Raw genomic sequence first — 15,805 nt, forward strand, 5'->3', positions numbered from 1 at the left:
AAAGAAGAAATTAAGACCATAGGGATTGTACTAGGCATTTCATTGTTCTTTCCTTACCTTCTTCCCTTCATGTTTCAGATGGTGCCCATGTTAAAAGTTGAGAAATTTAACTTGGCCATAATTTTGCCTTCTTGGAAAATGTGGTTATATTTTTCTAATCATCCCTGACTTTTCAAAAGGAAAAAAAATTTTTTCTAATGCAACTTTTGAAATTTTTCCTTTGGTGAAATGAAAATAAATATTTGATGACTTGTATTTTAGCATATAGAATCTCTGAGGCCACAATCAATTCAGTTAGTATGGGTTGAAGTGAATCTAGTCCAACCATAGCAAAAGCATGAATTTCATTTATTCCCTCACCTCAAAATCATCAGCCTATCCTTGAACTTTTAACTCCTTGTATCTTTCCCTCTTTCCTCTTCTTCTCTCATTTCCTTATTGAACTGTGATTCTAGGACTTCTTTCCTTATTTTACTACTTTAATATTCTAGTGACTTTGTGATCTCATATGTCTCTCTTTGTTTCTTATGACTCAGCACCCAGCAGATGCATTCCTGCCTATCTTGTATGACTGTAGTCTGTGTCTTATCAAAGGTTTGCCAGAGGGGGTTCCACCCTGACATCACAGGAAGATCATTGTCCCATACCAGTCATCCTTACTTTCACTATATAACTGGTGCATATCCATTTTTAACCATGCTTTTATTTGTTATACTTTACACAGCATCTCCCACATGATTCTTTGATATGACTCAATCTTCTCATACCCAGTATGTGACTTCTCATTGTCCTTTGGGTGATCCTCAGTTTGATCTGCTATCCCCCCCCCCCCCCCAGTAACATCTACCTTTCCTTTTGAGGTCAAATAAAACATGTTTCATCCTTCTTCCATGTTCGAAATATTTTAGTCAGGTAATCAGCATTTCTTAAGGGACTGCTGCAAGCTAGGTACTGAGGATATTAGATACAGAAATTGAATAGTTTCTGTCCTCAAGGAACTTATATTCTTCCAACAGCAATTCTGTTTTAGAGAATTGTCTTATATAGCCAATTTGTATCAATTAGGACTTGAGATGGCTGGGTCTTGTTGACCCTGAGACCCAGCTCTGTTCTTTGTGTAAGACTGATGATGATATTTGTCCTTTGCTCTTGAAGACCATGACATCAGGGAGACGATGCCATGACATGCATATGAATTGGATGTGAGGGAATGCTGAAATCTGATCAAACAATAGCCATTCTTATAACTTTTTTCTTTTGGGGGGAGGGGTTAAAAAAAGTAAGTATCAGTAGGAGTTATCTCCCATGCAATTATAAGTGCAAGCCAAAAGACATGTATTTATTTGGAGCCCCAGAGGTAGCATGGTATGTTAAAAGAATGACTAATATGGAAAAATTTTACATGATTGCATATATATTACCAATATTGGATTGCTTACCATCATGGGGAAGGGAAGGAAGGATAGAGTTTGGAATTGGAACTTTAAAAAACAGTTTTAATAGTGTTTTATCATATGTGGGGGGGAATAAATAAAAAATAAGTTTGCTGCCTTTTTAAAAGAAAGGACTTGCATTTAATCCTGTGGTGAAGAGGGAGCTACTAGATTTTTAGTATAAGGCTGTCATGCTCCTCATCACTTTAGGAAAATCACTTTAATAGACAAGTGGAGGGTAAAATAAGAGTATTGGGAGATTTGATGCAGAGAGATCAACCAGAAGGATGTTAGAGTAATTCAGGCTTAGAGGTATTGAGGACCTACTGTATGAAAGAGGAGAAGGGAAGTACTAGAGGTGTTGTGAAGGTAGAAATGCCAAAACTTGCTAATCAGGTTGTCGAAGTGAGTGAGAGGTTGTATTTCCCCATGTATAAGATGCACCTTAATTTGGGGGCCCGAAATTTGAAAAAAATGTATTGCATAAAGTTATTGAACTCAAGTTTTATTCATCATAAAATTCATACAACTCCTCATCACTGTCAAAATTACCATCTATTAGCTCGTCCTCATTTGTGTTTGATGACGAAACCCTGTCTCAGGAGAGGATCTGACTGCTCTCTTGCCTGTGCTCTGGTCTGTGGTTGACTATAAGCACTCCCTGGGCAAATCTGGTGCCTGGACTCATGTTTCATGAACCTGAAGCACCAATTGTGTCCTCCTTTGAAATCAGTCATTTCTTTTTCATCAGGAATTCTTCTGACCTCATTCTGAACCATCTGTGGACACAGGAATTCCAATGGCCTTTTGCTCTTCAACTGATCTCTTCAATTCCTTCTCAGAATCAGGCCATTTGGCTGACTTGCCTTTCTTGACCTTCTGCCGGGGCATTTTCAGAAGGGTTTCTTCTTCCCACAGTCAATCTTGGATTACTTTCTCAGTTGGAGGAGGATCAACTTGGGTTCAGCAGCACAATTTACTTTTGCAGACTGGATCACTTTTAACTTGAATTTAGCACTGTACAAAAATCTTTCTGAGCCATTTCTGGACAGAACATGGCAAAACATAACCTAATGTACTGATATCAAATGCAAAACAATGAGTGCAAAAATAAGCATGAAAAAACGGGAAATGCAGATAGCAAAATCTACAATCACTGTACAAGACACTCCCAGTTTTTAGACCCCAAATTTTTCTGTAAAGGGTGCATCTTATACATGGGGAAATACAAAAAGTAAGTAAACTTATTGGATCAAAGAGTTATAGAGGGGGGAGTAAAGTGTATGAAGTCTGGAAAGGTTGGGAGGAGCCAGATTTTTTCCTTCCTTTCCTCCTTCCTTCCTTCTTTCCTTTCTTTTTTTTTTTTGTTTGTCTTGTACAAAATGACTACTATGGAAAAGCCATTTCTGGACAGAACATGGCAAAACATAACATACTAATATCAAATTCGAAACAATGAGTGCAAAAATTAGCATGAAAAAGCGGGAAATAACCTTTAGGTTACAATCCTGGGTATTTGGAAGAATGGTGGAAGAATGTACACAGAATAATAGGAAAAGTTGGGTAAAGTTTGGATGGGGTAAGGTTGCATAGCAGTCATTGGGTCAGGGAAAGGGCAAGAGACAGCTATCTGCACTGTTTTATCTTTTTTTTTTTTTTAGGTTTTTGCAAGGCAAATGGGGTTAAGTGGCTTGCCCAAGGCCACACAGCTAGGTAATTATTAAGTGTCTGAGGCTGGATTTGAACCCAGGTCCTCCTGACTCCAAGGCTGGTGCTCTATCCACTCTGCCACCTAGTCACCCCCTGTTTTATCTTTTGTTGAAAATCTTTTCTATATTACAGCTAAGTAAGCTTCATTTTGCTAATTGTCAAAAGATGTTTGAGTGTCTGATTTCTAACACTGAACCCCTGAGAGTTGATGAGATCACCAAATGAGATAGTATGCTTGGAGAGATAGAGTACAGGACAAGGGCAAAGACTGGGGGGGGGGGTACACATTAGTGGACGTACCCTGGATGAAGATCTAAAAAAGGAGTCTGAGAAAGAGTAGTCACATGGCTGGAAGATAACTAGTGAGAACAGTGTCCTAGAGTACATCCAGGAAGAGACTTAGAAAAAGGTCATGAGATTTGGCATGTTTTTTTCATCTTGCTTGAAAAATGTGTTTGAGATGAATTTTCCTGTGCAACAATATGTTCAGCTAATTTAACTTTGATCATTTTGGTTTAGAAAGGAGCATCTTTACTTTACTTTGAGAACCTGAGTTCAAGTCCTGATTGTCTGACACCAATCAGACTTCTGAAACTTTATATTCCTCATCTGTCAAATAGAATAACATGTTCTATCTCATAGCTTTATATAAGGAAAATACTGTGTAGTTCCTTGTAACAAACAGTTTTCAAATGCCTACTGTTTTCAGCAACAAGGGTAAGTTTTGGAGTTGTAGAGGTCTGGGTTCAAGTGTTGCACCATATATATATATACTAGGTGTATGAATCTGGGATAGTCATTTAACTTCTCAGAGCTCCTGTAGGCAACTGTTTTATTCTTGAAGTTACAGACCTTACCTTCTGAGTGGGAAGTTTCTATAGTACATAAATAAAATTACAGGTCCAGATCCCCACCCAAGAAATGTGGATAATGTTGACAAATTGTGGTTGAGATATGCTATCTAGGATGACATGTGGAAAGGAGATACCCAATCAAGACAATTTCAAGTACTCCTTTGACTTATTGGTTGACCCTGTGTGAGCTCTGAAGACTAAAGTTACAGAACTTCTGCCTCAGTTATATTATATGTAAAATGGGAATAATAATAGAACCTACTTCCACAAGGTTGTTGTAAGGATCAAATGAGATTTTTTTTTTGCAAGGCAATGGGGTTAAGTGGCTTGTCCAAGGCCACACAGATAGGTAATAATAATAATTACCTAGTGTTGAGGTTGGATTTGAACTCAGGCACTCCTGACTCCAGGGCCAAGTGCTCTATCCACTGCGCCACCTAGCCGCCCCAAAATGAGATTAATGTTAAAGTGCTTGTACAAACCTTATATGGCAGGGGCTGTTATTATCATCATTTTAAAGTATGAGAAAACTGAACCTGACCAGATAAATGATTTGCCATTAATTTGCAGAACTAGTCAGTGTCTGAGGCTGGAGTTGAAATAGCTTACCCAGCTCCAGGTTCAACTTTCTATCCACTGTACCACCAAGCTAAGCTGCCTCTAGAAAGATAAAAATCCCCTGCCTTTAATAAGCTTACCTTCCAATAAAATATAGTCCTACACTCACATAGCATTTATTAATTACATGCTGTATTCGACACTTTGCTTAGTGCTAGAGATACAAAGAAGGGCAAAAAACATTGTTCTCAAGGCAATCATAAGCAAACAACTATCTGCAGAAAAGATAAATGAGCATGAAATGGTCATGATTTCAGAGGGAAGACACCAAAAAAAGAGGACCTTGAACAGCTTCTTATACAAAGAAGCCAGGAGACAGAGATGAGATGTAGATACTTTGAACAATAATGATTTCTGTGTGTGTGTGTGTGTGTGTGTGTGTGTTTTTGCAAGGCAAATGGGGTTAAGCGGCTTGCCCAAGGCTGCTCAGCTAGGTAATTATTAAGTGTCTAAGGCCGGTCAGGTACTCCTGACTCCAGGGCTGGTGTTCTATCCACTGTGCCACCTAGCCACCCCTTTCTATGGGTTTTTAAAAGAAGGAATTAATATAATGGAAAAAATACTTTTAAATAGGTTCTGCATAATTGGACTAAAGTAAAGACTTAAAGGACAGTAAGGTGGCGCAGTGGATAGACCACTGGAATGGGCACCAGGAATAACTCATCTTCCTGAGTTCAAATCTGTCCTTAGACACTTATTAGCTATGGGCAAGTCACTTAACCCTGTTCACTTCAGTTTTTCATCTGTAAAATGAGTTGGAGAAGGAAATGACAAATCATTCCCTTATCTTTGCCAAGAAAATCACAAATGAGGTTGTGGAGAGTTGGAAGCAACTGAACAACAACAACTGTTCTCATTAGTAATATATAGGTTTAGAGGTGTTTTGATGTATTTGGGATTATTATCAATTTTTAAATTCAGAATTAAAGCTCTCTGGCTTAAAAGGAAGCAGGGTAATTTAATAAGGTACTGGAGTTTACAAACCTCTGAAATAAGTGCTATAAAGATTACAATCTCAATGTAGTCCAATCAATATTTATTAAATAGAAGCAACTTGGTATAGTGTGTAGAACACTGGAAAGTCCTGAATTCAAATCCTGCCTCAGACATGAGGTATTCATTATGACCCTGAGCAAATCACTTCTGTGCCTCCTTCTCATCTGAAAAGGTGAACTCAGGAGTTTGTAAAGTCCTTTCCACTTCTGAATCTGTAATTCTGTATATATGTATATACTATTTGCTGGGCACTGAGGTTCCTATACTTAAGGAGCCTACATTCTTCTGAGGACAATCCAAGTTGATATGATAAAGAACATATAGAGGAAATATGGGGCAGAGGGATGCACTGATTACTGGGAGATTCACTTGAACTTCCCATTTTATAACTGACTCTTGTTCTAAGTAAATAACTAACTCTCTTTGAAAAGATAGTTCTAGTAATCAAATTGGAAAGTCTTCCTAGACACCTTTTCCTGGTGTTTATGAGAAAAATAAATTCCAGGCCCCACCCCTTCCCAAATTTGCCATTTCCAGGAAATTTTAATTTTTGATTGTCTTTCACCTCGAAAAATATGGGTTGTTTTTTGTTTTGTCTTACTCTTGGATGTGAGAATTTTGTAATTTATTTTACTCATCCCCTGCTTGGTCCCATCCCCAGCTAAGTTTGATAGCTTGAGTAATCATGAAGTGTTGGGAGATTGGGAGCAGAGGATAAGGTTGGGTCATAGGATCCCAAGCTAAAAGGGACCTTAGAAATTATCTGGCATTTGGGGCAACTAGGTGGTGCAGTGGATAAAGCACCAAAAGCACCAGCCCTGAAGTCAGGAGCACCTGAGTTCAAATCCCGCCTCAAACACTTAATAATTACCTAGCTGCATGGCCTTGGGCAAGCCACTTTAACCCCATTTGCCTTGAAAAAACTTAAAAAAAATTATTTGCCATAAATAAGGAAATTTAGACCTGAGAGAAGTTCAGGGTAGAAAGCCTAATAAATCTTGGATCTGAGATTTGAGCCTGGAACCTATAAACTGATATAATAATAAAGAGATAGTATATATGAAACTCTAACAGAGCAATACCAGAGCCTCATTCTCAAGTGTATTTCTGAGGAAGGGTGTAGAGGGCCTCTTGTAGACTTTCAATACAATATAATCTTCTTGAGGGCTAGGATTGTTTCCTTTTTGTCATTGTATGCCCAACACATCCACATAGGAGGCATTTAACAAATGCTCATCAATTGATATGTTTATTTTGTAAAATATTTCCCAGTTATAATTTAATTTGCTTCTGACAATACTTGAGAGGTTACCCTTTGTATCATATGTTTTGACACCTGGGGTAAGGAACTCACAGGGAGGAAACTCCCTATATACAAATTCACATAGACAGATTGTTCTCTTATCATCTTAGAAAATAATAGTGTCACACAGCCAACATATGTCTGATGTGTCTCCTGTTCAGTTGTCTTTCTACCTCAGTAGAGAAATTACTTGTCCTTCCTCCTGAATATTGAGTGACTTTACTATATCCATTACATATAACAGCTGCACAACAGTTTGAGGGTACCTGGGTTAATGTTGTTTGGATAAATAGTTTCTCTCTGCTCCACAATAATCACTCTAAGCATTATTTTGTTTTGTAAATGGTGTTTTTAATCTTCTGGTTAACCTTGGAATCAGATCATTGGAGGTGGGAGTTGTAAGTAGATACTTGGGTTAATTTTTGAGTAGGAGCTGTGACATAAAAATCCAAAAATAGTTTGTATTTAGTTTGGGAATTCACTCCCTCTCCTCATATATAGACATATCTCCTTCACACCTCCAGAAATTAGCTTCCTTATTATGTTTCATTTAAGCTTATATTAATTTGGGTTTGTGAGTACTCTTGGTGGTCCAGAAATGGCAAAATGTAGGGGAGTCAGCAGCACTCAATGTATGTGGAACCAGAGAGATATTAATTCACATCTCAGCTTTGCAACTTGCAACTGTACAGAAAACATTTGGATTTGGAGACAGAGCTCAGTTCAAATCCTTGCTCTTCTTTTTAATGTGTGTCCACATCATAGTGCACATTAAAGGACAACAGCTGGAGAGCAAAAGTGCTGGAAGCTCAATGTTTTAAATTTTTGTCCAGTGCATGTATGTCTCTCTTCATGGTGATTTTGAAAGAGCTTGGAATAACCTGGTTTTACCTTAGAAGAACTTCATACTGGATTATCCTTTGTTCACTAACATTATTTCAAGTCTAAGTTGTAGCATCTAATTCTGCTCTTCAAAAACAGCCAAATTCTCTTTATGTAGGGTATAGACAATATAGTATTGGTGGTGTTATGTGGCCCAATGAAATATTAGTGGTCGTATTCCAATTTCCTCCTTACATCATAGACACGATTTCTTTTTATCCTTTATTTATTACCATAGGCAAGTCATTGAACCTTGGTTTCTTAGCTATAAACTTAGGGAATTTAAACTAAATAACCTTTAAGTTCCCCACTAGCTCAAAATCTATGATCCTACAAATCACTTAACTGTCTTGGATTTTTTCATGTGTAAAATAAGTGCGTTAAACTAGGTAATTTTTAAAATTGCTCTTAGCTATGATCTTGTTTTTTGCAAGGAAAGAAAGAGGAAGGAGAGAGGAAGTCATATTTACAGTTTTATTTCATATTACTTTATGACCTCTACTGGCTCGCCAAATCAGCCTACTGGCTCTTAATACAAACTCTATCTTCTTTTTTCCTGCTTTGCAGTGTGAAACAAACCCTTACCCTTTGCTTGGAATATACTTGTCCTTCTGGCTCCCAGAATCCTTTTCTTTCTTCAAAACTCAGCTCAAATTGTTGTTTGATCTTCATTCTCAAAGAGAACATAACCTTAGGGTGAATTGGATTTAGGGGAAGGGGGAATTATATAAAGTCACCAGCTTTACTTTCTCTTCCAGAGCTATCTGGGTTCATTGGCCAGATGTGGATCAGGACAACTGGAATTTGCCTGGATATAGTGGAAGACCTTTACATCTGTAAGCAAAGGTCTTTAACAGCTCTCAGTTTGACTGAGGCAAAGTCCAATCAGTGATCAAGGCTAGATGAAAAAGAAATGAGACAAAGAATAACCTCTTTAACCTCGTCTAAAAAGAAAAATCAGTCTGGGAAGGCAAAACTCTCTGGGTTTCTGACCAAAACGAAAACAATTGCTGTTTACATTCACTCTGAACCATCAGATGGTATCTTCTTTAGCTGTTTGCAACCCTAGATTCTGAGGCAAAAGTGAGAGTTCCTCCCCTCATGAAGTTTACGACCTAGTCAGGGGACACAGTATATACTACTCAAATAAGCATATACTAAAATGACATTAGGCAGTTATGGAGGGAGTCAGCAGAATAATAAGTACTTTTTATAGAAGGTGACATCGAATTAAGCCTGAAAGGAAACTAGGGATTCTAAGAGGAGGAGGTATAAAGAGACTTTATTCCTATAATGAGGGATAACTAGAGCAAAGATGGTGTTGTGTATAAAGAAAAGCAATTTCCTTATTTAAAAAAAAAAAGGAAAAGCAATCATTTGGACCCTAGCAGAAAGATAGGCTGGGCCACATTGGTAGAGACTTTAAATGCCCAACAGAGGAGTTCATCATTGATTCTTTTCTTAGGTGTTTTTTTTGTTGTTGTTGTTGTTGTTGTTGTTTGGCAAGGCAATGGGGTTAAGTGGCTTGCCCAAGGCCACACAGCTAGGTAATTATTAAGTGTCTGAGGCTGGATTTGAAGTCAGGTACTCCTGACTCCAGAGCCAGTGCTCTATCCACTGTGCCACCTAGCCGCCCCTCATCATTGATTCTTGAAGTGATATGGTGCCTTTGAAGTTGTGGAGTGACATGGTCAGATTTGAACTTTTAGAAAATCACTTTGGCAGCTCTGTAGAGGAGGATGGATTTAAGTGAGGAAAGACCTATGGCAGAAGAGGGCTTAAACTAGAATAGTGATTACATGATTGCAACAAAAGAGAGAACGAGTCAAAAATGATGAATAATGACAGTACTGTACTCTAACCTGGTTAGACCACATCTGGAGTATAGTATTCAATTTAGGGTGCCATGTTTTAGAAAGGAGGACAATCAAGATGAAAGATCATGCCATAGGAAGATCATTTGAAAGAACTAGAGATATTTGTCCTAGAAAAAAAAGAAGACTTATGGGGGGAAATTAAAATTGGTCTTCAACTACTGTCAAGATTCTTAAAAATCAAACTTGTTCTGCTTGACCTTTTAGGGCAGAACAAGGAGCAGTGATGAATCAAATTTTAGTTTAAAGAAAAATAATTAGATCTGTCCAAAAGTAAAATGGACTTTATTTGGAGGTGACATGGATTCCCTTTCCTCATTTTTCAAGTATGGGTTGAACCAGGTGGCATCTAGGCCCCTTCCAGCTCTGAATTTCTGGAATGTGATTTGGACAGTCCATTAAATTAACATAATGTTTAGCATCATCAGCAACAATAAAGATATCATGAAGTACTTACTTGCACCCTTTTAGTCTCTATGACTAATAAGGCATAGTTCTTTCCCTAAGAAAATTCATCTGGTTAAAAAATGAGTAGCTACCAGTTATTTGAACTAAGCCTTTCTAACTTTTTATTTTTTTGTTGTGTTCACAGGTCCCTTCACAGATGTTGTGACCACCAACCTAAAGCTTGGCAACCCTTCTGACCGAAATGTATGTTTTAAAGTGAAGACTACTGCACCCCGTCGTTATTGTGTGAGACCCAATAGTGGAATTATTGATGCAGGAACATCAATCAATGTTTCTGGTAAGTGTCAAAACCATAGAACTGAACATTTCAAGGATGGCCTCTTGAAATTTAAAGATATTATCTTCTTTTTTCCTCCCTACTGTTTTGTTTCCCTTTCTTCCCCCACCCCTCTTTCCCCAAAAAGGAAAGAAGCTCTTAGCAGTAGGAAAAGAATTGAACAAAAACAGTTAAGATTTAAGATCATGGTTTTAGATTTTAAAAAGACCTTAGAGAAAAATTTCAGAGACTCTGCGGTATAATGGAATGAATACTTTGTTTGGAATCCAAGGACCTGTGTCTGTAATCTTGGGCAAAAGGTCCACTTTGTGCACCTCACTTTTTCCTTATATAGAATTGCAGAGCTAGATTAGAAAGTTTCTAAAGACCCTTCCCATTCTAAATCTAAAATCTTGCTCAGGTTTTACTTGTATATTTTAAAGACCTTTTTAATATTTTCAACCTTCATGTCTCAGTGGTTAGGGAAAACTTAAAAAGATAAAGACTTCATTTCAGGATAAGTTCATTTATAGTCCTTCAAAAAATAACATGTACTTTGGCAGTAAGAGCCTAAATAAGCTTGGTTATTTTGCTTTGTTTAAATGGTTAAATGAAATTTTTTTTGTCTATGTGAAATTAATTCTCATGTAATTTATAATTGTATTTGTAAGTTAAGAAAGAGGAGGCTATTGGGAGTTAGACTATATATTCAAGTCTGGCAATTTGAAATGTTTCTGAAGACTTTATTTTCCCTGTTAGAAAATGCTGGTCTTTTCTCAAAAGTGGAGTTTGTGAAGAACTATGTGTATTATGTCCCAATTGTGAGTGGCATTTTAAAATTATGAAGAACTAGGTGGCTGAATTTTTTGACATTTCAATAATGAATAACTTCAATTTCTCTTAGGATATATTATGGATTCTTCTGTAAGTTTTTATTAGTGATATAAAGGTGGTCATTATCTACATCAAACTAATTTGATGAAAGAATAGGGAGAGGCACAGAACTAGGTGATATCATAGATTGATTGAAATGTAATCTGAAAGACCTGAATTCAAATCCTTTCTCAGATACTTATAACTGTGTGACCCTAGGCAAATTCTATAATCCTTCTTTGCTTCAGTTTCCTCATTTGTCAAAGAAGAATAATAACAGTCTCCCAGAGTTGTAGTGAGTATCATGAAATAATATATTAAAGCAATTTGTAAATTTTAAAGTATTATATATAGTTATTATCATTATGAATACTCTTGAGGCTTGAATGGATAGAATACATTCATATATATGTATGTATATATATTATATATATATACACACATGCTGATTTGAATGGTCACTGGTATTGATTATAAAAGTAGAGGCTCAGGATAGTTTTGAGAAAGAATAATATATGTGTTTTTGATACAAGCTGAAATAACATTAGAGTGAATCAGGGAAAAGGGCATAATCTTCTGACACTTCTAACTTAGAAGTTATACAAGAATAATGCATCTCAGACCCTGCTGAAGAGAAAGGGTTTAATATGTTCATATATTTTCTGTGAACTGTCTAGTCCTGCTTCTATGAGGGTTCTCCGGTATCAGTCTCTTCACCTCCACCCATTGTCTCTCTTACTCCTGATGCCACATCACTGCCTGCCTCTTACTCTATTTGAACCCCAGCCCTCACTCCATACCCTTCCCCAACTCTTCCTTCCATTTGTCATTCATAAGAAAGAGAAAACCTTCCTTCTTTCATCTGTCCCAAGACAATCATTCTGTTATATCAAAGATTTCTCATGGAACTTAAATCCTTTGAGATACCAAGGTTTTAGACAACACTGGTAGAATATTCTCTATATGTAGGGGAAATATGACCAGATTTAAGCCATCATTTACTAAAGTGTATGACTTTGACTAATTCATTTTATCCTTTTGGGCTTTAGCTTCTTCATCTCTAAAATGAAGGGGTTATATACAAAATGGTTTGTAAGATTATTTTGGAGCAGCTAGGTGGTATGATTAGATAAAGTGGGCCTGTAGTTAAATCTGATCTCAGGCTTTTACTGTGTGATCCTGGGTGAGACTCTTAATCCCTGCCTGCATAAACCTAGAGAAGAAAATGACAAACCATTTATCTTTGCCAAGAAAACCTCATGGGAATCTTCTGGTGCCAAGATGGCAGAGTGAAGAAGGATCCTTCTGATATCTTTCAGAATTCCCCTCCAAACAACTAGAAAACTGCCTCAGAATTGATTTAGGCAGGGAAGCAGTTTACCAGCTCAGCAGGAAAAGTCTTTTTCATGGGGTGGGAGGAGAGAGAGATCCAAGAGCAGCAGTACAACTAGCCCTTAAACTAGGGGTCCTGCAGCAAGATTCCAAGCCTGAAGTAATTAATACAGAGAGAGAGAGTAAGGATAAGGACCCTGCCCTCCAGTAACCCTGCAAGCCCCCTATGCAAGTGAGCAGTAGAAGAGGAGTAAACTATTATCCTATCTAAATGATTACATGTGAAGCCTCAAAAGGAAAAAAAAAAGCCTCAAGCCCAAAAAGAATTCCTAGAAGAGTTTTAAAAGGTTTTTACAAAGCAAATTAGAGAAGTAGATGAAAAATTAGGAAAAGAAATGAGACTAATGCAGGAGAATCATGGCGGGGGGGTCAATAGCATAAGATACACAAAAAATTTACTGAGGAAAATACCTCCCCCCCCCAAAAAAAAGGAATTGACCAATTGGAAAAAAGAAATTCAAAAACTCACTGAAGAAAATAATTCCTTAAAAATTAGAGCTGAGCATATGGGGGGAAATGACTGATATATGAAGCTATGATAAAACAATCAAAAAAGTGAAGAAAATGTGAAATTTCTTATTAGAAAAGCACCTGACCTAAAATAGATCCAGTAGAGAAAATATAAGATCTATTGGACTACCTGAAAGTCATAATCTTCCCTCCTACCCCCAAAATAAACCCCAAACCTGACAGTATATTTCAAGAAATTAGCAAAAGAAAACTGCTCTAATATGTTAGAAATGGAGGGCAAAAAAGAAATAGAATCCACTGATCACCACCTGAAAGAGGTTTCAAAATGAAAACTCTTAGAAACATCATAGCCAAATTCCAGAGTTCACAAATCAAATAGAAAATATAAGTAAAAAGAAACAATTCAAATATTGTGGAGCTATAGTCAGAATTTCACTAGATTTGGCAGCTTCCACATTAAAGAACAGGAGGGCTTGGAATGAAAGACAAAGGAGTTAGGATTACAACCAAGAAACACTTACCCAGCAAAATTAAATACATCTTTTATGGGGAAAAATTAATATTTAATGAAATAGAGGATTAATTAAAAGATGAGAGCTAAATAAATAATTTGACCTCCAAATACAAGACTCAAATTCTACCAAACATTATATAAACTTATTGAAAAATATAGGGTAAGGTCTACCAGATTACTTATACAATAAAAATATGGTGGAGGAGATACTCAGACCAGGAAAAACCTTTCAGGGGAAGAAAATTATAAACTAATTTCCCTAATGAATATTAATGCTAAAAATTTTAAATAAAATACTAGCAAAGAGATTATAGCAAGAGATATCTAAGAGTAGCAAGTGTAGCCAGTCAGCAGGAGTCCTTCAGGAAGACTCTAGGGAGATGTTTATATCAGGAAAGTAGGACAGGTTCAATATGAGGAAAATTATCAATATAATTGACTATATCAGTAACAAAACCAACAGAAATCATATAATTATTTCAATAAATGCAGAAAAGGCCTTTGACAATATTTAGCCCATTCCTATTGAAAACAGTAGAGAGCATAGTACTGAATGGATCTTAAATTGATAAGTTTTTATCTAAAACCATTAGCAAGTTTTTATCTGTAGCATGAGGATAAATTAGAAACCTTCCCAATACGTTTGGGATGAATCAAGGTTGCCCTTTATCAGTTCTGCTATTTAATATACTAGAAATGTTAGCTAAAGCAATAAGAAAAAGAAATTAAAGGAATTAGAATAGGTAGTGAAAAAAACAAAACTATCACTTTGCAGGTGATATACTTAGGAAATCCAAGAGAATCAACTAAAAAACTACTTGAAATTATTGACAACTTTAACAAGGAGGCAGAATACAAAATAAACCCACATAAATCATCAGCATTTCTATATAATACCAGAAAATCGAGCAGCAAGAGAAAGAAAAATTCCATTTAAAATAACTGTATATAATATAAAATATTTGGGATTCTACTTGTCAAAGCTTTACTCAGGAACTGTATGAAATTATATAAAACACTTAAATACAAATAAAGTCAGATCTAAACAAAGAAAAATATTAATTACTCATGGGTAGGCTGAGCCAATATAATAAAAATGACAGTTATACCTAAATTCCTAAATTTATGTATTCAATACCATGGCGATCAAAATCAAAAATGTATTATCTAGAGCTAGAAAAAATAACATTCATTTGAAAGAATAAAAATTCAAAGATATTAAATAAATCATTGGAAAAAAGTGAAAGAAGGTGGTCTTACCATACCATATCTTTGTGTTATAAAATGTAATTAGCAAAATAATCTGCTGCTGGCTAAGAAATCGAGTAGTAGATCAGTGGAATAGATTAGGTTCAAATTACAGTATAGTGATTGACCATTGTAATTTAGTATATGATAAACCCAAATATCCATGCTTTTGAAACAAAAACTCATTATTTGACAAAAACTGCTAGGAAAACTGTATATAAATCAAAATTTCACACCATATACCAAGATAAGGTCAAAATGGGGAGCAAGATTTAGACACAAAGAGTGATACCATAAGCAAATTAAGAGGGTATGGAATAATTTATCTGTCAGATTTATAGCTAGATTTTAGAATCACAGAAGATCATGACAAAAGGTAAAATAAATAATTTTGATTATATAAAATTAAAAAAGGTTTTACACAAACAAAACCAATGCAACCAAAATTACAAGGAATGCAGAAAACGGGGGGGGGGGGGTTTGCAATAAATACCTCTGTTAAAGACCTCATTTCTTAAATATATAGAGAACTGAGTCAGATTTTTAAAAATACAAGTCATTCCCCAGTTGATAAATAGTTAAAAGATATGAATAGACAGTTTTTAAAGAAATTAAAGCTATATGTTATGAAAAAAATGCTCTAAATAACTTGATCAGAGAATTGCCGGGTAAAACAACTCTTGAAAAAATCTATCTCACATCATCTAGCAGAGTGACTAATAAGACCAGAAATGAAAATGTTAGAAATTGGAAGGTTGTGGGAAAACTGAGGCATTAATTTACTGTTGGTGGAGCTGTAAACCATTTTGGAGAGCAAATTGGAAGTATACCCAAAGAATTATAAAACTGTATATCCTTTGATCTAGCAATCCCCTGATAATTCTATATTCCAAAGATGTCAAAAAAAAAAGTG

At 36.1% G+C, this 15,805-nt stretch overlaps 1 protein-coding gene across 4 annotated transcripts in view; it reads left to right on the forward strand.

Moving 5' to 3' along the window:
• Positions 1–15,805, forward strand: part of VAPB (VAMP associated protein B and C) — a 182,922-nt gene that overhangs the window by 25,899 nt on the left and 141,218 nt on the right. For 3 of the 4 annotated variants that reach the window (XM_074210352.1, XM_074210348.1, XM_074210351.1), the window contains exon 2: positions 10,263–10,415. Coding sequence is in view for 3 of the 4 variants with exons in the window: in XM_074210348.1 (XP_074066449.1) it covers positions 10,263–10,415 (153 nt within the window). In the remaining variant the exon portion in view is untranslated. Of the gene's footprint in view, positions 1–739; positions 8,633–10,262; positions 10,416–15,805 lie in introns of those variants that run through there. The other variant, XM_074210349.1, reaches the window with a different exon arrangement.

Source organism: Macrotis lagotis, chromosome 1 (assembly GCF_037893015.1).
Source record: "Macrotis lagotis isolate mMagLag1 chromosome 1, bilby.v1.9.chrom.fasta, whole genome shotgun sequence".
Lineage (NCBI taxonomy): Eukaryota > Metazoa > Chordata > Mammalia > Peramelemorphia > Peramelidae > Macrotis > Macrotis lagotis.